The 22758-nt window shown below is 37.0% G+C and overlaps 1 protein-coding gene across 5 annotated transcripts in view; it reads right to left on the bottom strand.

Moving 5' to 3' along the window:
• Window positions 1–4381: 4381 nt before the first annotated feature.
• The window catches only part of CNOT6 (CCR4-NOT transcription complex subunit 6), a 74402-nt gene continuing 56025 nt past the window's right edge, over window positions 4382–22758 (bottom strand). For 3 of the 5 annotated variants that reach the window (XM_027076955.2, XM_027076953.2, XM_053219273.1), the window contains 8 exons: window positions 17485–17589; window positions 17336–17404; window positions 15893–16050; window positions 14951–15105; window positions 14204–14358; window positions 13054–13284; window positions 11048–11250; window positions 4382–8416 (listed from right to left, as the gene is read on the bottom strand). In XM_027076955.2, coding sequence (XP_026932756.1) covers window positions 8204–8416; window positions 11048–11250; window positions 13054–13284; window positions 14204–14358; window positions 14951–15105; window positions 15893–16050; window positions 17336–17404; window positions 17485–17589 — 1289 coding nt within the window. In that variant the 3' untranslated portion in view covers window positions 4382–8203. The remainder of the gene's footprint in view (window positions 8417–11047; window positions 11251–13053; window positions 13285–14203; window positions 14359–14950; window positions 15106–15892; window positions 16051–17335; window positions 17405–17484; window positions 17590–22758) is intronic. The other 2 variants (XM_027076956.2, XM_027076954.2) reach the window with 1 other exon arrangement.

Genomic DNA, 22758 nt, shown 5'->3' on the forward strand with positions numbered 1-22758 from the left:
TTGTAAAATATTGTCATTTTCTAACAAAATTTCCAAACAAATATATTTTTATACCATATCTCCATTAAAAAATTCTTTTCCTGTGGAAGAATACAAGCCCTTTTATAGCTGGCCAAATCTACAAGCGCATATCCTATTATAGTTAGAAAAAAACGAAAAACACCTTTCTGTGGGACTTTCATTTCAGGTGATTAATTTCATCTATTATTCTTTTTTGACTGTTAACAGAACACTGAATTCAGTAAGTATTTGAAGAAAATGTATCTTAATGTTCACTTTATTACCTCTCTCTTTAACAGAGGTTTTTCCTTTTCCTCTGGTGCAGTAAATTGCAATTGTCATTAATCATGAAATTCAATGACACATTTTCTAGTCTTTATTGGGACTCACTCACTTCTATCTATATCACTACTGACTTTAAATTTAGTAATTTGACCATAGTTTTTAAACCAGAAAAATAATTTATATTAAAATGAACAAAGGGATCTCAATTACTAATGATTTACACAGGCACAGTAACTCCTGTTGCCAGCATAAAGAACTCAAACACATCTTAGTGTTACTTTGGTTAGTAAAATAGGGCAGAAACAGTTCTTTGACATCAACTGGTGAAGTGTTTATGTCTAACACAATACAGTGGTTTCATATCTTACACAATGTGTCAGATACAGGGAAATTTGGTCCTATCACAATAGGGTTTCATTTAACAGAAAAACATTTTAGTTCCAGTCACACAAGCCATGTTTCAAGTACTCAAAAGGCACGTGTGGCCAGAGGCTACCAGACTGAACACAGGTCTAATCCTCGGTGTGAGGGGATACTTACTTGGGTTTGGAATTTTTGGATTCCTTCCATTTGTTATGTGTTGCTGTATTAAAGTACCTTAAAAAAATTTTTTTTTAATGTTTATTTTTGAGAGAGAGAGAGACAGAGAGAGAGAGACAGCACGAGCAGGGGAGGGCAGAGAGAGAAGGAGACACAGAATCTGATGCAGGATCCAGGCTCTGAGCTGTCAGCAGTCAGCCCAACCGACGCAGGACCCGTGAACCCATGAACCCATGAACCGTGAGATCATGGCCCGAGCTGAAGTAGGACGCTCAATGGACTGAGCCACCCACGTGGTCCTTAAAGTATCTTTAAATGCCTACTAATTAATTGTTCAGCAGAGAGACACACTGGATCTATTTTGCAGACTAAAATCTGCATGAAAAATAATGCAAAATGTAGTAAAGCGTAGCTTGAGAAACAAAATTCTTTGCCTAAATGTTTCGGTGAGGTCAGTAAAGGAAAAAAAAACAGGTTGCTTTTGAGGCAAACACGTCTCTTACATGGAGTCAGGGTTTGTCTAATGAAAGTAAGGAGTGACTGAACAAAACTTGCTTTTCACCCACAAATGAGGAGGGATAAATCACGGTTCTTCCTAATTCTATTTCCTGAACATTTCAAATTCTCCTTTCTTTCTTCTCTTCTCTTACTGCCCCGCAAGCCATCCTCAGCTTACAGACCACAGCAGAAGCCAGTTAACTAGTTTTACTGTTTTTTTTTTTAATTTTTTAAATGTTTTTATTTATTTTTGAAGGAGAGACAGAGGATGAACAGGGGAGGAGCAGAGGGAGGGAGACATAGAATTTGAAGCAGGCTCCAGGCTGTCAGCACAGAGCCCAATGCGGCGCTCAAACTCACGAACTGCGAGATCATGACCTGAGTCGAAGTCGGACGCTTAACCGACTGAGCCACCCAGGCGCCCCTAGTTTTACTGTTTTAATCCACCCTCCATAGCACTACTACAGCAGCCTTTCTAAAACATAAGCCTGGTAATGCTGCTCCTATTTAAAACCCTTCTAGAGGCACCTGGATGGCTCAGTCAGTTAAGTGTCCAACTTCGGCTCGGGTCATGATCCCAAGGTTTGTGAGTTTGAGCCCTGCGCCTGCTTCAGGTTCTGTGTGTCTCTCTCGGCCCCTCCTCTGCTTGCTCTCTCTCTCTCAAAAATAAACATTAACAAAGGTCTTAAAAATCCTTCTGTGGCTCTTTATCACCACCTACAGAGTTAAGTTCACCACCTACGGCTCAAGGTTCCAAAGGCATCTACTGTGTCCCAGCCACTCCCTAGTGCACTTCCCACTGAAAGACCCACATGTTCTAAATCCATTCTATTCATAACTATGCACCTTTCACAGAGGGTTTTATTGTAGCTATTATTCACCTGGGAAGTAAGTTCTTAGTCCTTCAAAACTAGCTCTAAGGTCCCCTCTAGAAAACTTTATAGGCTCATGTACACAGAGATTTGCTCCCTCCATGCCTGGTGTACCTTTAGCACATGTTACATTGGATTATAATGACCAAAGAGCAACTTGAAGTCAGAGACCAGGGATGATAAATCTGTATTTCCAATCTTAGCATAATGTCTGACAAGAAGAAATTTCAAATGAGTATTGATGAGTATGGTGACCAAGAAATGTACATTAAGAACAACTCTGATTCACCAAAATGGACATAGGGCTCCCACTATCAGGCCTGTTCAAAGTTACCACTAACAAGCATCGCATCAACGAGGGGAGAAGGTTCTGCTAACTCACAAAGCTCACAGTGTTGAGCATATACCCCTCACACCTATGTCACTGCCCTGAGAACCAGCCACCTCCATCAGCAGGAGTATTAAAAGGAAAGCTTTGGTCATGCCATCATTCCTTTTCAGTCTTTAACAGACCAGGTTTTCAAGAATTACGTAAAATTGCAAAATAGATACTACAGGTGGGTTTGCCATGCAGGGTAGACACGGAACTCACAGGGCTGAAGGACTGGTGGATACGACAAAAACTAAGACACGGCTGTGCTGATGGGCTCCTTGGGGCCTGCAGCTTACTCAAAGTGAGTGCTGGGATGGCCTCAGAACTTTTGAGCCTGCCCGCCTCTGCAGAGTCACACTAGTGTAGTGAGCAAAATTTCTTATGACAGGCCCAAAATAATTGAACAGCTTTTGAATATTAGAGTGATCTGAGGGTTGCAGTTCAAGAAAATTTTTAAAAACGGACATCTCCTTACTTACTTGATTAAAAATGTTAATGTTGCTAAAGAAACCACAGAAAACTGGTTCACAATCCACCTTGTAATCCACTAGTTTTCCCAGTTCCTACAGACTGGTCAGTTAGAGTTATTTGGAGAGCAATCCACTTTGAACATTTTATGTTTTTTATTTGGAAGAAATTAGAGAAATGTTTCTCAACCTCTCACAAAATTCTAGTAAAAACTATCTTCTGTATGATTCTTCTAACACAGAATGTTTACTAAAGTTGTCTTTACAGTACTTGTGAAAGCTTATTTTTTAATGTTTATTTATATTTTGAGAGATATTGGGGGGGGGGGCAGAGAGAGAGGGAGAGAGAATTCCCCAAGTAGTTCCGCACTGTCAGTCTATAGCCCCCACATGCAGCTGGAACTCACCGAAACCTAGAGAGGGACACTTAACCAACTGAGCCACCCAGGTGCCCGTGAAAGCTTATTCTAAAATCAATTAAAATGTGAATACCTAAATAACACCCCAAATTGGGAATTCTCCGTATATACATGTTACCTAGAACCCAAAAAGCTTTATTCTAAATATATTTCACTTCATGTTCCCTTAGGTACTTGGTTCCTCTAAAGAACATAAACTAGAATTTATAAAGTAACACGGGCATAATACTTCACTTACTTTTTTACACACTTACTTCTTGACAGTTACGAGGAACAAGACTTTTCTGTTATAGAGACAAAATTACATATTAAGGATTAAGTAGAAAATGCCTACTTTAAAAACTGGACAGTCTTGGCAAATGCTCATTGTCATCTGATTTTAAAGGACTTTTTCTAGCATACATAAAAACTCACATGTGTTATCGAAGTAGTTTCCAAAAAGCAAATGGGCTTTTTCTGAAGAGTTGGGAAATCCCATCTTTAAAGCTTATATATACAATAAAATAACACACATGAAAAGCAAAACATCTAATGAATTAGTATAACCCCACCAACACAATGTTTGTTACCGTGTTTAAAAGCATTTATTTAAAATACGTCAAACTCCTTCCAAAAAAGACGGAAGACACATGAGCCTAATTCTTATATTGAACGAGGTATATTGGTAACAACAACAACAACAAAATTCCTAAATGCAAATGGACCATCAGTTGCCCAAATATCAAACTGAACTTTGGCAAAGATAGGAGTGTTATACAGAAAACACAGTCAGTACATGGTCTCCCATATCACGGCCCATTCACTCACCCTTTCAGAGGATGACTTACAACCCTGTCCCAGACGACTCAGAGTTTTAATCATATGGTCTGCTAACACTTATTCTTCTCAAACCTCAGTACTACAGCTATACAAATTACACTTTTAAGATATTTGAAACAGATATTGAATTTATTGGTTGGCTATGAGTAGGAAAATACATCAGTAAAGAAAAGAGACCCTGTATATAAATATAATACTAGCTAGTTACAATTTGACCAAGAAGGTTCCACTGAAAAGAACAGTAAAAGCCCTTGTTACCACCAGTCCATAGGTACATATTCAGTTTCCCATGACCCTTATCAAAGAGCTGCCTAGGCAAATGCGACATTCTTCAAGCTTAGTGCAGATAATGTGCTGGGTTCTGTTACATGAACGGTAAACACAAATTAGCCCAGTGCATATTACACAAGATAATGTACTGTGAATAAAAACTAGATCTTCTATTTTAGACGCTACTTCAACATACCGGTTATTAAACTTTATGTAACCAAAAAGAAGAGCCAAGTGAACATCTTAAAATACTGTTTCTGAGTAGGGGAGAGACACTTGCTAAAGGTGTTGTTTGAATTATCTGCAGCATTTGTATGGAATACTCTGATAGGTTCATTAAAAGAACAAACTGCTGTAATTGCTTTGCCTAGGTTGGCTTTTGTCTTACAGATGACATGACCCCAAGACCTTAGAAGTCACTATGGAAACGAATTCCATGAATTGAAATAGTAAAAAATGGAATACTACAACTGGAATTTGTCACTGAAAGCTTGAATCTTAGAAAAGCTTTGAAATTTTAATTTCAACATTTAGAAGTGCATTCCACCCAATTTAATAATGTCCTTAGGTTTCAAAGTGCTAACTCAAAATAAGTTTTCCTGGCTGTCACCAAATCAAGAATGAAAACACATTTCTTGGAGATGTTCCTTGCCTGTCTTCTAGAACTATTGAAGTTTCAATCAACAATTTCTACAACTTTAGTTTAAATTATGCCATAAGTTAATTTTGATGAACATTATTTAAATTCTCAAAGCATAAATAATTACCAGTAATATGGTAAAATGTACTTCAAGAGATTTACAACAAGGAATTGAGTGCCTCCAAATTTCTGATCAGTAAAAACAGAAAACATACCCCAAAATTCTCTGTAAAACATTCATAAAATGGATTTATCCAGCAAGAACACTGAAATTACATTATGGCAACACCACGTTAAATACATGTGTTACAGAATTTTGAAAAAAGTCTATACTGTGAAAACATACTAATTTTTATTGCATTTTAAGGAGTATGGATTATTGGAAATTACTCAGGACACAGAAAAGATTTAAAACACAAAACTTTGCTTAACAAAAGTTATTAGTCTATTTTGGTGTGACTGTTCAGTCCCTATGGACCCAAAATATTTCTTTCTCTTTTGAAGGTGACACTTGTAAATCTACACCCTTGGTTCAATTTATCACTAGATGGAGAAGCTGTTCAAACTGGCCCACAGAATGCAGTGTGCCCAGAAGAGGCAAGAACAAATAGTTGAGACACAACAGGCCCTCATATCTTACTATGCTGCCCCCAAATTCGAATATATTGTAGACAATAACAAATACAGATGAAAACATTTTGTGTAAAGCTCAAACCTTTAGCATCTAACAAGTGCACTCTAGTTCCAGCATCTACAAAAAGAATACATCCTCTGTTAACAAATACAAATGAGTAAGTGCTTCTCCCCTCCCCTGTCCATAAAGCTCTCTGGACCTGTTCTCACGTAATGCAGATCACAGGCAAAGCAGTTCCCTTGCCTCATCAGTCCAACCAGCTCCAGCTCGCCCTCGCTGGAAATTGTCAGGATGCACGTTACCAACACAGTGTTTAGGAAAAAATGAGTAAACACACCTTTTATTCACACTTTACAAAAAAATAAAACAAAACAAAACAAAAACCCCATAAAAAGTTATGCATTGGTTCTACATCAGTAATACCAGCTTTCCAATGTACTGATTATAAACTGGATGTGTTTGGTGTCAGCACAACTTAAAACAAAAAGCAAAAAATAAAAAGTCATCACAACAAAATCTTTAAAACCCTCAAAGGAAAAACCAGGTCCCAGACAAAGATTCAAGATCAACACCTTTTGGAAAATTCTTTAAAAAAGAAAAAAAATCATTTATTTAAACAGCATGTAATTTTATTTTCTCTTAAAAACAGAATAAGCACATTTAAGTGCTGAATATTTTTCATAAAATTTTAAGTCATTATCCAAAATGACTCATTCTCTGTATAAAAATTAAGAACATCTCAACGTTTTTTCTTAATGCTCACATGGTGTCCTTTTGCTCCCCTGCCTGCAGTTGAAACAAAAGCAGTTAGACCACGTTCCCTCTGAATTCATTTGACTTTTGAGAGAATGAATGAATGAGAACAGAATACATACAAGTTACCTTTGCAAAGTTAAAAGCTGGCTTTAATCTCTAATCTACTACTGGCACTATGGGCAAAATACAGGGTACAACAGAACCTTTATCTCGGTTGACCTACTAAAATGACTCAGTCACTTTATAAATGATCTGAAGAATTGTCGTAGGGACCTGTTTTGAAAATACATCTCATTTATACTGTTTCATAAATGGAAAATTATTTTCTTTTTTTTTTTTTTAAAAAGGAATGATTAAAAAAAACACATGGAAAACAAAAAGAATTCACATGATAGTAGTATTCTGGGTGACGAACAGCACTGTGCAATGACAGACACCAAGAAGCAGTGCTTGGGTCTGGTGAGCAAAGACCCAGGGGCCCACCCTATGAACATGTTCCAAAATGGGATATTCAATGCTTCACAATGGAAAAAAAGCCACAGCTCATACAAAAGCATTTTCATAAAATTCCCACAAATGTTAAAACAGTATTTAAAAAATATAAAAGAGGATGCACAGATTTTCTCTGCATGCACAGGCAGTGCTTGGTGAGAACAAATTTAGGCAGGCACAGTGGAGATAGGACAGGAAGTGTCTCAAAAAGGAGTTAAGAAGCTGTATCCAAGCAGCTGGAATTTTTTAACTTAAAAAAGTTAAAGATTAAAAAATATCAGAATGTACATATATCAACCATTACATTCAGTCCATAAATGCCTACAGATCATTCACTGCTCAGCTTATCTGTCCTGGTAGATAGTTTTTGTAAAAACCCAGGAATTCATGAACAAGTTGCCTCTGGTCTGAGAAAATGTCCAAAGCTTTAAGCAGATTTAGATTTAAAGAGCAATGTTCTCAGTTTAAAAATAAAGTAGTACAAAAGGGCTAACAAAACCCTAACAGTGCAAATCATCAGCAGAGAAAGTCTGTTGCAACTTCTTTTACAAGCTGGCCTTTATAACACATGAAACAGTAAAAAAACTTAGCCTTAGTTTACAATACAATCATTTCCAAATCTGAATTTTTAGTACAAAATTTCATAAATCAGGTCTTCTGTGGATCATATACAATCATAAAGGCTAAATTCAAAGTCTCTATTTTACAAACAAGTCTGAAAAGGGAGGGAGTAGAGTATGGAAGAATGGTCTCTGGATGTTATTACTGGCCTCAAAAAAGTAGTGCTACAGATTTCTGTGCAAAGAGAATATGCTGTTCAAACATTTTCCTATTTCAAGGCATGAAAATATTACATTGGATAGAAGAAACAGGAAAATTACTTGTAACAAATTAAAGATAGGTGTAAACACACCGATCCCTGTCTAACAGTATATAAAGCATATTGGGCTCAGAATTTGTCTGTTGCTAGCACCTGGCTTTCATACGATATCCTTATCAAATAATCAAGATCGAAAATTCAAATCCTCAAGGAAAAGAAAACAACAAAACAAAACCCTGGTGGCCATACCTCACTCCCCCACATTCAGATTTTATGAGTTTACAAGTGAAATTGAGGTTGTCCTCTGAAGGTACTTGACTACCTCCTGCCAGGGAGGTGAATGCCGTTGACTTGGGGCAGGAAAGGCAGTAAGAGCTCCAGTTGTGCAAAAAGTGAGAAGTGGTCGGAGGGGATGAGTGGATGTGGGCAGCCGCTGATGTTATTCTCAACTAGCCAGTGGTGGTCCAGAGGTCCCAGGATGCCTAAAGTGTTCAGCTGAGGTTTAGAATAGAAGATGTAGTCAATTATACCCTGAAAAATAGAAGGAAAAAAAGATACAGCCTCACATAAGAGAATACTGAAACACTGAGAGCTTTCAAGACATACCCTTACAGTCATGTTTGGTAAACAAAGAAAGTGGCTGGCGTGTGAGAGGTAGGAAGACATAAACCAAATTGTCCCCCAAATGTCCAATCTAGCAGAATGAAGACAGTTTAGGTAGGAATAATAATCATGCATTCTTCCTCCTTTCTGGACTTTTTAGAATCTTTAATGAGACCTACAGGATCCTTCGTGGTATGGCCTCTGCTTCTCTGCCCTAACTTGATTTGTAATATTTTCCTATGCTCACTACCCTATCACCACACTAGCCTTCTTTTTTCCGGGTGGGGGTGGGGAAGACATTCCTTGAAGATGCCAAGCTCTTTCTTGCCCCAGGGCCTCCACATATACTGTTCTTTCTGCCTGGAACACTTTCTTCTTTCTACATGTCAGTTGGTTCATTTCTTCTCAGCCTTCACGTGTTGAGTCCACTTTCCAAAGACCTTCTTGAATCCTGCCCTCACCCACTTAATACCTGTTACCACCTCCAAGTTTATTCTCTTGCTAAGGCGTACCCCAGGTGTAACTACACACTCATCTGCTTGGTCGAGACCTGCCTCTCCCATCAGACTGTCAACTCCATGAGGGCAGGGCCATCTCTGCCTTTCACATCCTCAGCAGCACCCAGCACAGCACCTGGCGTCTATTTGCCCCTCTCCTCCCTGTAACTTGAGCCTCTCCTCAACATGGTTTCAGCCAAAAATATTTAAGCACATTCAGGTGTCTTCCTATCTCTGTATCAGCAACAGGAACAAGAGAGAAAAAATCCCTATCTCTCCCACCTTTTGGTTATCAGCCTCGCCTCCTCTTTACATTTTTTAAAAATGTTTATTCATTTTTGAGAGAGACAGAGCATGAGTGGGTGAGGGGCAGAGAGAGGGAGAGGGAGAGAGAGAGAGAGAGAGAGACAGAATCCAAAGCAGGCTCCAGGCTCTGAGCTGTCAGCATAGAGCCCGACGTGGGGCTTGAACTCATGAACCGTGAGATCATGACCTGAGTCTAAATTGATGCTTAACTGACTGAGCCACGAAGGTGCCCTCCTCACCTCCTCTTTAAAACAAAAATCTAAAAAATTGGTTTTCACTATCAATCACCTCATTCTTCAACTCACCATATTCCAGTCTCTGTGCCTAGCTCTCCAGTGAAGCATCTTTCACCAACATCTTTCTGAAGCACAAAGCACACTCCTCTTTCCCTAGAAAGGCCTTCTTTCCTTGTCAGGTAGGCTCCTACACTGCCCTGGTTTTCTTCCTCTCTCTGATTACTCTTCTGTTGTTCACATGTTCATTTTCCCCAGAGTCTCCTCTAGCCTCTCTTCAACCCGATACACTCATTTGTTCCCAGGGTTAAATCATTATCTACAGTACTGTGGCTCCTCCAAAGTCAAATTAAAAAGATTTCAAGCTCTAAGTCTAAACAGCGCTCCCCCTCTAAAATTAAGAACCAGCTAACACTAGTATTTTCACTCTAACACATAATCTAATCTGAATGATTATTTTTCCAGGAGGTTAGAAATGGAAAACTAAGATTTAGGAGAGCAGAAATTCAAAAGATGGTTAAAAAGGACAGATGAATGCAAGTCCTAAACAATCACCGATATTATTATTATTTTTTTTTAACATTTATTTATTTTTGAGACAGAGAGAGACAGAGCATGAACGGGGGAGGGTCAGAGAGAGAGGGACACACAGAATCTGAAACAGGCTCCAGGCTCTGAGCGGTCAGCACAGAGCCCAACGCGGGGCTCGAACTCACAGACCGCGAGATCATGACCTGAGCCGAAGTCGGACACTTAACCGACTGAGCCACCCAGGCGCCCCAACAATCACTGATATTAAAAATGAGGAGAAGCTCTAAGGCAAGGCTCCATATTGTAAGCCGTTAACTGCGTATGAAATAAATAGAAGATGTATTTTAAAATGGCTAATATAAAACACATTTTGGCACTTGAGGAGTACAGTTTCACTTAAATTATAATATGAGAGATGAAATATGCCACTCCAGCTGACACCAAATTAGATACTACACAGTACTTTCCAAACAGCTGAGCATATAAGAAATGTATCTGCCCCAAAACAGTAACAGTTAACTCAGGATTTACTATCATTATTTCATATGACTTCTCACCCTGGAAATGATTCTATCAAGTACCTCTCAAGTAGGAATGGGACACGGATCACATCAAATTCCACAGAAGAGTGATAAGAGAACACTGCTGTGAAGTGATTCAAGATGGCTTGCTTCCAGTCTGAACACACACCCACACTTGTGTTCAGAGAGAAAGCGCATGCATGTGTGCACATGAGTGGTTGCGGGGAGGGAGGTAGCACAGAGGAAAGGGAGACAGAATCCCAAGCAGGCTCCACACTCAGCGAGGAGACCAACGTGGGGCTAGATCCCACGACCTTGGGATCATGACCTGAGTCAAAATCAAGAGTCAGACACTCAACCGACTGAGCCACCCAGGCACCTCTACACATCCACATTTTAAAGACATAATAAAGTTACAAGACTCTCCAAAAAAACTGGAGGTTTGAAAAGTTTCTCAATCTCAAAAGTCACCTTGAAATCGAACGTGTAATTTGTGTAAGGCATCAGGCCGCTCTCGTAGGCACTCTTCAACTTGAAACCATGAGTGATCCTTCCATTGGTTGTCCCGTTTTTCCCATTACAGCTGAAGTTTGTAAGACTCTCATTATATCTCAGTTCCTTAAAATCTTTATGATTTGTTTCTACTCCACCGGTACTCAAGTATTCCACAACACCTATAATGAAGATACAGGTCCTTTGCTCACTGTCAAGTAGAATATGCAGTGTACAAAATTACAATGTAACAGTAAATACTTTAAACAGCACGTTCCTCCTTTCTAAAATGTTTGGTTGGTTGTTTTACGTCTCCTAGAACCTATCTAAATCCATTTTTACATGGTTTTGATCGTAGTATACTGCATATTTTATACTTTGCTGTGGCACATGAACTCATGTCTTTTCGATCACCATTTTTTTAATGGCTGCTTAATACAACTGCCCTGGTGTTTCATATTTGTTAAACCAGTTCCTTATTTCTTAAAAAACTTCAGGTTGTTTCTACTTTTTAAGAAGAATTAATACCATAATCAACATCTTAGTATGTAGGTTTCTGCTTATGCTGAATTATTTACTTGGTATAAAATACCAAGATTAGAATTAATGTGCCATTATACATACTGCCCACTACATAAGAGAACGCCACCGGTTAGATGGGCTCTACAAATAGTTCTTTTACTTTGCATTTCATTAGTTAACAAGGTTGGATCCTTCCCCATGCGTCTGCCACTATTTTTAACACTGAAATGAGACTTACTATGTATTATTTGACTAGAGTCTCCCTTTGCCCCTCAGATACTTTGTAGCTAAACAGAATGCAGGACACACATACAGCAACTACTAGAGAATAGTTGTCAACTGCTTTAGCAACTGTAATGCCCAGATAGCTTGATGAGATGAACTAAAGAATTATGGACCTCAGCTACCTTTACTTGCCATGAAAATGAATTTTAACATAGTTACAGCTCCCATGTATCGTGACGGCAGTGATGTACTAGTGAACTGAACCAACCCAAGTGGACGTATGTGTGTGCATGCATGCTTACACACATACACAAGTGCCAGGGAAAGTATTTTGTGTGAATGAGAGACTATAATCAAGGAGGAGCTGAAATATAAAAAGGAATAAGTACTTAGTTTGATATTATAAGAACTACGGCTTGTTCACTGTACTATCTAATGGAAAAGTATTCAGAAATAAGCCTTTCTGTATTCTTCTGCTTTGTAATAAAAATCAAGATCCCTGTTTTTTGGTGTTTTGTTTTTTTTTTGTTGTTGTTGTTCAAATCACTTGCCCGATCTGTGTAAATAAAGGATCTCAATTTCCACCTAAGGTTTACTATTATTTTTTTTTATATTAAAAAAATTTTTTTTTAACATTTATTTATTTTTAAGAGACAGAGAGAGACAAAGCACAAGTGGGGGAGGGGCAGAGAGAGAAAGAGACACAGAATCCGAAGCAAGCTCCAAGCTCTGAGCTGTCAGCACAGAGACCAACACGGGGCTTGAACCCACAAACCGCGAGATCATGGACCTGAGCCAAAGTCAGACACTTAACCAACTGAGCCACCCAGCACCCATAGGATTATTTTTTCTAATCAAGCCCACCAAAACGGAAATCCTGTAAATATCCAATTTAAACTGGTTTGTATTACTACATGCTGGAATCCCAAAGAAGTGGTCTTAATAACCTTCTCAGAGTCTGGATTATATGTCACCTGGGGATATGGAAATCTAATCACACATTCTTTCAAGTTATCAACCACGTGTTTATCGAAGATGATTAATGTCCTTCCTTCTTAGGTTTTCATCTCATTTTTAAAATAGTCTCCCTATTTGCACACAAAATATGTTAAACCTGATTCATAGTTGACGTTACAAACTGAATATTCATTTTGACTAAATTTGGGATTATCAGAAATGATACCTTACAAAAACATTTTAAGTCAAAAAAGCATTCTATATAAAAGAACTTTTCTTACCAGAATCTGGCAAAGAATTAAGATCTGCACATAACACCAGTGGAATAGTTCCAAATTCTCCCAATACACTGGACTGGAGGTTTCGTGAGGCTTTATCAATAATGTTCTTCACTTCTGAGAGGAACATCATAGTTTGAACCAACTTCACATCAGAGTATTCAGGGTCCCAATGCATATGAGCATTAGCCACAAGAATAAGTTGTTTTTCTGTTCCAAGATGGGGCTTTCCAGCTATATTAGATAAAAAGAAAAGAAACAGACAGACAAAACCCGCCCATCAGCCCATATATTCTTACAGGATTCTTAAAGGATTCTACAGTTTCCAAACAAAAAAGGACCCTAAAATTTACCTAACAATCTCCCGACAACTAAATCAATCAACAGGACCACAAACCTGAGAAGCAGTCATCTATGCCTCTGGGTGAATAGCCTCTGGGTAAATACTCTTGAGTAGAGGGCATTCACTACTTGAACAAAGCCCATTCTATCTCCGCCAAAACAGCTATCTCCTTGAAACTTCTAGCTTCATCAAGATGTCCTAAAGTGAGTCTCACAAAATCAAATCTACAGCCTTTTTTCCTAGATATGTTTAATACAGTCACCAAGCTCCATCTTCATTTTTGACTCTTCAAGTTAAGTATCTCTAGTTCCAACTGTTCCTCAAGTGACAGAACTTCCAGTTCTCAGCACGATGGTCACTCTAAATATACTTTTAATTTGAAATAAGTGGTCCATTTTTCCAAAACGCAAGACATTCAAAGTAATGATTACAAGTAGGTCAGGAAGAGAAGTTAGCTTACAGAGTATCCTTGCTGTTAAGAAATTACAGGACTGTATGGAGTTCTTCTCTCTGAGCAGTTATTTTAACTAATATTTACTTCAACATTGTTTTTGTGTGAAAAATAGTGAGGAGCAAAAACACCCATTTTCTCCTCTGGTTTTATGCCTTTCAAAATTTGGAATAATTTTCTGGGCACTGCTTTCTCAATCTTAAGCTTTGTGGTAGAGAGAAAGGGATAGGATATTTTAGAAAGGACTTAAATTCTCACTGAGTTTCTTCAGGTGTTAGACAAGACTATTAATATGTAACAAATTTTCTTTCTATCAGATTTTGGAAGTCAATTTTACAGGAAGTGAAAAGGTCACTCACATGACATTTCAATCAATTCCTTTCGAAGTTCTAGCAGTACTGCAACTCCAATGTTATCTTTTGTCATGACTCTGTTCAGCATGGCTTCAGACCCTTCTGAATTTGCCATTGCTAGCTGATTAAATTCAACAGTGTGTTTCTGAACCAAAGTAAATCTAAAACACAAACAAAAACACACACACAAACATAGAATTGGGAATACCAAAGTATTAGCTTTGTGGGAAATGCAGTTTTCCCGAACTTCCTGAACAAATACAATGGCAAGTAAATCACATTATGGAAAATCATCCACACTTAACACCAAGCTTCCCACATCTGTTTCAAGTTATTCTTCATCTGTTATTGATACAAATAACATCTTGAAATACTTTTACAATGTAAGATAAGGTAGTCATCTTCTGTGTAAGTTTCATGTTGGAATAGTCCATCTTGTAATTTTTAAATAAATCTTTTCCAAAATCTGGATTTAAGAATCCCTCTACCATCCTAGAGGGAATGTTAATTACAAGAAGTTTCAATTAACAATTGGAGTTAAACCCTAGTAAACACCTGAAGAAACAGCAGCACTTTCAACAAGTCTCCAAAACAAGATTATTTCTGATGATTTAAAACAAAACTATTGAAGAGTACTGTTTTACTGAGCAATAACAACAATGCTTCATTCTCTTATTTGTCGACTAATTTCCACACCCTTGACTCCCTGCAAATACTGAGAAAATTTTCTTTTTTAAATGTAAGAGGACTTACTTTTCCGTCTTGAAGAATATTGCACAGCCATCGACATGTTTTCTTTCTTGTTCTGACATTGTCCTAGCTCTAGATTTAGGACTAAAGAATCCATTATAGCCACGTTCTTTCAGTTCTACCAGAAAAAAACTGTAATACTGTTCTGTTTCAACCTCCTGAAAAATTGTAAATGGCAAAGTTATTTCATAAGACAAAAAATCAGTCCTACGCATTAACTTTATGTGTACAGTTTGAGGGGCTCAAATAATTTCAAAGGACTGCTATGCACAATGAGGAACATAACATCTTTCCAACATATTTTATCTGAAACCCTACTTGTCATTTTATAGATACCTGCTGGTATCCTATTGCTTAGGAGTAAATAATGGAAAGACATACACCTCCATGTGTGTATATTTTCTTATGTTTTATAATAGATGGGGAACAAGAATCAACAGAGGTAGAAGGACCATCACAGATCATACTTTCAGACCACAGGGAGAAAGTGACTTGCCCAAGGTCATATGAATTATCAGAAGAGGACTGAGACCCCAAAGTTACTGTGCATCAGGTTCAACGCTCTTTCCACCATGTCCTAATTCCTCTATTACTGCTGATGGTAAAGCAAAACCATACCTTGACAATGCCACAGTTTCAATAATATTTGCCACCCAATTAAAAAATAGTGTGCAAGGGCATTTGAGAGGGAAAGATGAATATTTTAACTGTCAAAGCAAATGCCTAAAACCCAAAATAACCTATTTGCTTAATGTGGCAGCACAGCGCAGCTAAATGAAGCAGGTAGTGAATGTTCCAGGATTCACTAAAAACAGAAAAAGCCAATACTTTAAGAAGTGCTAAAGCTGGAACTTTAAATGTGTCAGGGTAATGCATTCCCATTTTGCTCCTTGCTTATCAACACTGGGGCATTTGTGCAATTTAAACACTGTTCCGATGACTTACCTGAAGACTTATGATATCAGCATTGCAGTTCAAAATTTCTTGAATAATGGCCTTTTTCCTGTAGTCCCAATTTAGTGCCCAAGATGGACAGTAGCCGTATAACTGCCGGGTCGCATATTTATCACAAAGAACATTATAGCACATGACAGAAAACAAGGCTGTAGGAAAGATAACTTTACTTATTCACACACGTGGCAGAAAAAAAAACATAATTAATATCAATAGTTTTCACTTAAATGCTAAGGTTGACTTTATTCATTCAATATATATTCATTGAAAAGCTACTATCTGCCAGACATAGCGGATATAAGTTGGATAAGGAAGGAAGGTCAGATAGGTGAACAAATTATAACACAATGTGTTATCTAATGTTACAGAGATACCACAGAAGGCTCAAAGCTAAAAGACTAAGATCTTGAGTCCCTTGGTCTGTAAGACCAGGGCTCCTCATTTCTATACTCCCCCTACCACTTTGCTACTGCTAATGTACAACGTGGAAAACTGACAATCCTCTTAATAGGCATGGCTTATTTTCTTTTAAAGAGCAACTATTATTAATTCACACAAAAGGAAAAGGTATCATAGACTAAATCCTATTATACACATCATGTAATTCCCAAACTATTTTCATACAATTTAAGTTAAAAGGAAATTAGGGGTCATTAGTTCAATTTCTCTCTCAAGTAAGTGCTTTAGCTGTCTTACAATTCTGTAGTATCAAATACATTTGGAACATAATAGGGTTTGAAAACTTCCAATATAAAGATTTTGGTATATTTATTATAACAAATGAATCTGATCAATTCTTTACAGCCCAATTAAAAAATAGTGTGCAAGCTGGGGCACCTGGGTGGCTGTCTGACTTCAGCTCAGGTCATGATCTCACGGTTCGTGAGTTCGAGCCCCATGTTTGGCTCTGTGCTGACAGCTTAGAGCCTGGAGCCTGCTTTGGATTCTGTGTCTCCCTCTCTCTCTCAAAAATTGAATGAACATTTAAAAAAATTAAAAAAAAATAGTGTGCAAAGGCATCTTTTCAACATAATTTCTTAACAATGGCATCACTAACATTACGGGTGGGTAAATTCTTTGCTGTGGGGGGCTGTGCTGTGCACTGCAGCATGCTCAGCAGCATCTCTGATCTCTAACCATGAGACATCAGCAGCACTTCCCCTATTTGTGACAATCAAAAAATGTCTCCAGACATTGCTAAATGTCCCCCAGGGGATAAAAATGCCTGAGGTTGAGAAGCATTGCTCTACAGCAGACCTACAGCATATTACAGAGGTCAGGTAAGCAATAATTAAGTCTTTATTATGATCTCCCAAGCCAAATCAATCTCAAGCATACATGTGTAACACAGCCCATAATCTAAAGAATGCCAACAACACTGTTAGATATGTAATATCAAGTAAAAATAAGTTAAAAAAATATAAGGCTACCAACCAGTTGGCCTTGTTCTGTCCGGTTCTTGTAACATAATCCAAGATCTTGGAGGTGGCTGTTCTGTTGAAACTAGTTGAATATAAACACAAAATTAAGTAATATTCTTACACATCTTCTTAAAAAAATCATTTAAGCAAATGACCACTTACTTCTTTTTGCAGTACCTGCCAAATTATCAAGCAAATAGTTCAGTAGCCTTCTTGTTCCATCTGGTTCCAGATAGAGGTTCAATATATCCTGGGTAAGTGGATTTCCTGGAAATATTTTTTAAAAAGGTAAAATGAAACCAAGAAAGGTAATAAAATATTGCAAAAGTGAAAAAACATACCAAAATTATCAGACCTATCACAATATTTGTAGTTATTAGTAAGATACCAAACTAGAGGAAATATTTTTTCAGTTTCTGACATGAAGAATAAAAATGATTGAAACCACGTTCTGCATAAGTATCCAGAAAACAATTATTGTGGACTAATGTCAATCTAGAAGATATCTAATAGTGCTCTGTATCTGGCCCTGTGTCATCAACACTTTTATGACAATCAAAAGCAAGTGAAACTGGACGGGGAAGAATGGGAAAGAGGACAAGGGAAAGACGACAGCCACTATAATGGATCAGAGAATCAAAAGTTAAGATGCAACAAAGCTAACACGAAGATATCCTCATGACAGATGTCTTCATTTAGATTTTTAAAAACTCTACTAAATAAAGCAATAACAAGATGGGACAGATCTGATTTAAGATCAAGTTACTGGAGCACCAGGGTAGCTCCATCGGTTGAGCATCTGACTCTTGATTTTGGCTCAGGTCATGATCCCATGATCCCATGATCCCAGGGTTGTGGGATTGAGCCCTCTGTCAGAGTCTGTGCTGAGCATGGAGCCTGCCTGAGATTCTCTCATTCTCTTTCTCTCTCCCCCTCTGCCCCTTTCCCCTGCTCATGCTCTCTCTCTAAAATAATAAAAACAATTTTTTTTTTAAATTTTAAAAAAGATGTAGTCACTAAAGAAAAGGGAAAACCTCAGGACTGTGAGCCATCTGTAAATTCAATGACGGTTTCATAAGTGCTAAAAATGAAAGCAAATGCAATGATTTACATGTATCTACAAGAGTCTCAAATCCTCTCAGAAGGATTTCTTATGTGCTTATGAAAATTAACAGTATAATGAACTGTTTTGAACAGTGAAGGTCCTGGATACCATAGCTCACTTTAAGAAAGACTAATAATAAATTTTATAAATTGAAAAGGACAAATGATTTATAAATCATTATAAAGTGATTATAAGATGTTAACCATGCCAAATGAAAGAAGTTCAAAAGATACTGCCCCCCTCACTTTCTCTGCCAGAGCAGTTAGAAAGAGCAAAATAGGTTTAAGTAAGATCCAAAGTTTTATAATATAATATGAGTACGTCCAGTTTCAGGTGAAAATCACTCATCCTACCAAGAACTAGGAAGAATTCAAACTAAATGAACAAAGATAAACAAGACTCAACACCAAGATGACAAAAACATTAGAATAATCTGACCTAAATAGAGCAGGCATGTTTCAATGAGAAATTACAAACATGCTTGAAATAAATGAAAAAATAGGAAGACTCAACCAAGAAAAAGTTTTGGCAAATTAACAAAACATATTTTTAAAAATGGAAATATTGAAACTGAAAAACTGAATACATGAAATAAAAAGCTCGGTGGATGGGTTCAACAGCAAAATAAAGCATCAAAGGAAATAATCAGTGAACTGGAAGACAGTAAGGAACAACAGAAAGGAAACTGAACAACAGAACAACAGAAAGGAAACTGAAAAAAAAAAATGAAAAGAGCCTCAGGAACCTGTAGGACCACAAGAAAATTCTAAGGTTCATGTCCTCAGAGTTATGGAAACAGACAACAAGAAGCACAGAGCTGAAACAGTACTCAAATAACAGCTGAAAAACTCCCCAGATTTGGAGAAACACAAACGTGCAGATTCAACAGTCTGATAAAATCCAAATAGGACACATTCAAAAGAACCCACAACAAACCACACAGCAACTAAACTTCTAAAAACTAAAGACAAAGACAATGTTGAAGGCAGCCAGAGTAAAACACCTTCCCTCTAGGTAAGAGTAAGAACTAGGGGAAACACAACTTGAATGAGCAGATTTCTCATCACAAGCCATGGCAGTTAAAGGGAAGTGGCACAATAGCTTTAGGTGCTGAAAGAAAAGAACTGACAACCCAGAACCAATCCCCAGTGAAAACAGCCTTTAGGAATGAAGGAGAAATAAAGACATTCTCAGAGGACTGAAAACTAAGAGAATCTGTTGCCAGCAGGCCTACTATAAAAGAATCAGAACAGAAGTTCTCTAAATAGAAAGGAAATGATAAAAGAAGGAACCCTGTAACATAAGAAAAAAGACCATGGTCTTTAAAAAGGGGCAAACATAGGCTTTCCTTCACCTAAGGTTTCTAACTCATGTTCAGCTGTTAAAATGTCTTTGTAACACTGACTTGGTTCTAAATATAGGTAGAGAAAATATTAAGACAATGATACTATAAACAGGGGGCATATGAAAGGTCATAGAGTTAGAGATTCTATTATTTCACTCAAAATGTAAAATGATAGCCCTACAAGACTTGATAAGTTATGTATGTTATCACATGAAACTTGCTTCAAATATAACAATACAAGCAGGCTGAAAAGGATGGGAAAATATAAGTCATGTAAACCTTAACAAAAGGAAAGCAAGGGTGACTAATATCAGATAAAGTTGATTTCAGAGAAAATAAATTTACTAGAGAAAGTGACATTATGTAATGATAAAGGAGAAGACACAGCAATTCTAAACATGCATCCACAAAATGAAAGAACTAAAAAATATTTTAAGCAAAAACTGATAGAACTGAAAGGACAATAGAAAAATCTACAATTATGCTGATACTTCAGCACTCATCTCACAATTGACAGAACTAGACAAAAACAAACAACAAAAAGAACTAGACAAAAAAATCCTCTAAATACCATCAATCTAACAGACCCTAGTGTTAATATAGAGGACCAAGTTGAGATTTATAGAAGATTCTACCCAATTCATATTCTTGTCCAGTGTCCAAGGGACACAAAATTTGTGACTGGACACAGCTAAAGCAGAGCCAAGAGGGACATTTATAGCACCTAATGTATACATCAGAAAAGGAAAAGTCTCAGGGGAGCCTGGGCGGCTTAGTCAGTTGTGCATCCAACTCTTTATTTCGGCGCAGGTCATGATCTCATGGTTCATGAGATTGAGCCCCACATCAGACTCTGCGCTGACCGCCTTAAATCTGCTTGGATTCTCTCCCTTCTCTCTGCCCCTACCCCACTTGAGCGCTCCCTCTCTCAAAATAAACATTTAAGTCCCATCTGAAGAACCTAGAAAGAGCAAAATAAACTGAAAGCAAAAAGAAGGATTAAAAACACTAAAAATAGGAATCAATGAATTGAAAACAGAAAAAGAGGACTTTTTTAAAAAGCGGTTTCTTTGAAAAGATCAATAAAATTGGCAAACTTCTACCAAGACTCACAAAGAAAATGAAGACAAAAATTACCAATATAAAAAATATAAACCCTACAGAAATCAAAAGGATAAGGGAATACCATGAACAATTCTAGATACATAAATTTAACAACATATATGAATGCGGCCATTTCCTTGAAATACACAAACTGTACTCACTCACCCAGTACAAAACTTAAATAGCCCTATACCTATTAAAGGAAATGAATTCAAAATTTAAAAACTACCAGAAATCTCCAGGCCCGAAATGTTTCACTGGAAAATTCTACTAAACACTTTAAGAATTAACTCTAATTCTATAGACTCTCTTCCAGAAAACAAAAGATGAGGGAACACTTTCAAATTCATTTCATAAAGCTAGCATTACCTAGATACCAAAACCAGACAAATTGAGCATAAAATAAATGAAAATTAAAGACAAATACCTTTATGAATATCGAGTCAAAAATCCTTAAAAAAATATTAGCATACAGAAGTAAGCAATATATAAAAAGATTTATAACCATGACCAAGTGGGATTTGTTCCAGGAATGCAAGGCTGGTTCAATATTTAAAAATCAATTACAAGGCTAACAAAGAAATCTTATCAACTGATACAAAACAAGCATTGACAAAATTAAACACCTATTCATGATTAATAACTCCCAGCAAAAGGGCAGAGGGAAACTTCCTCAAATTGATAAAGACAATCTACAAAATACCTACTGCTAATGTTATACATAATAGTGCACACAGAATACTTCCATATATCAGGAAAAAGAGGGATGTCTGTTCTCACAACTCTTATTCAACATGATGCTGGAAGTTCTAGTCAGTACGATAAGTCAAGAAAAGGAAAGAAAAAGCAGACATATTGGGAAGGAAGAAATAAAATTATCCCTATTTCCAGATGACATAATTTTCTACATAGAAAATTCCCAAAAATTTTACCATTAAGTATACCAAAAAAAGCAACTCCTAAGACTCTAATATAAAAATATAAAAATCCATCCAATTCAAAAAGATATATGAACCATGTCTGACTTATTTTACTGAGTATAAAATATCCTGTACATCCATCCATGTTGTCACAAATGGCAAGATCTTGCGCTTTCTCTTTTTATGGCTAAGTAATATTCCACGCAGCATTATTCACTATGGCCAAGAAGATATGGAAGCAACCCAATTATCCATCCATAGATGAATGGATAAAGAAGATGTGGTATGTACGTACAATGGAATGTTATTATACTAAGTGAAATAAGTCAGACAGAGGAAGACAAATACATGATCCCACTTATATGTGGAATCTAAAAAGCAAAACAAATGAACAAACAAAACCAGACTCTTAAGTACAGAAAACAAACTAGTGGTTGCCAGAGGGAAGGGGGTGGGGGTTGGGAGGATGGGTGAAATTAAAAAAAAAAAAAAAAATCCATTGTATTATGTCCAGGAACATACACATGGAAAGCAAAATTTAATAATTATAATTTACAACCACTTGAAAAAAAAAGAAACCCAAACAAAAAGACTTAGAAATAAATCTAACAAAATATTTATGTGGTTTATATACCAAAAACTACACAATACTGATGAAAAAAAAAATCAAAATTCTAAATATAAGGAGACATGGCATATTCACGGATCAGAACACTCAACATATTAAAGATGTTAATTCTCCCCTAATTTGATATACAGGTTTAACACTATTCTGATCAAAATCCCAGCAATATTTCTTTTAACTATAGACAGGACTATTCTAAATATATATGGAAAGGCAAAGGAACTAAAATAGCTAAAAAATTTTTGAAAAAGACTATTGTAGGGGAATCAGTCTATCCTATTTCAAGACTTAATTACCTTATTTCAACTTTCAAGTAACTATTGGCAAAGGGGCAGAC

The sequence above is a fragment of the Acinonyx jubatus genome, chromosome A1 (genome assembly GCF_027475565.1).
Source record: "Acinonyx jubatus isolate Ajub_Pintada_27869175 chromosome A1, VMU_Ajub_asm_v1.0, whole genome shotgun sequence".
NCBI classification, from domain to species: Eukaryota; Metazoa; Chordata; class Mammalia; order Carnivora; family Felidae; genus Acinonyx; species Acinonyx jubatus.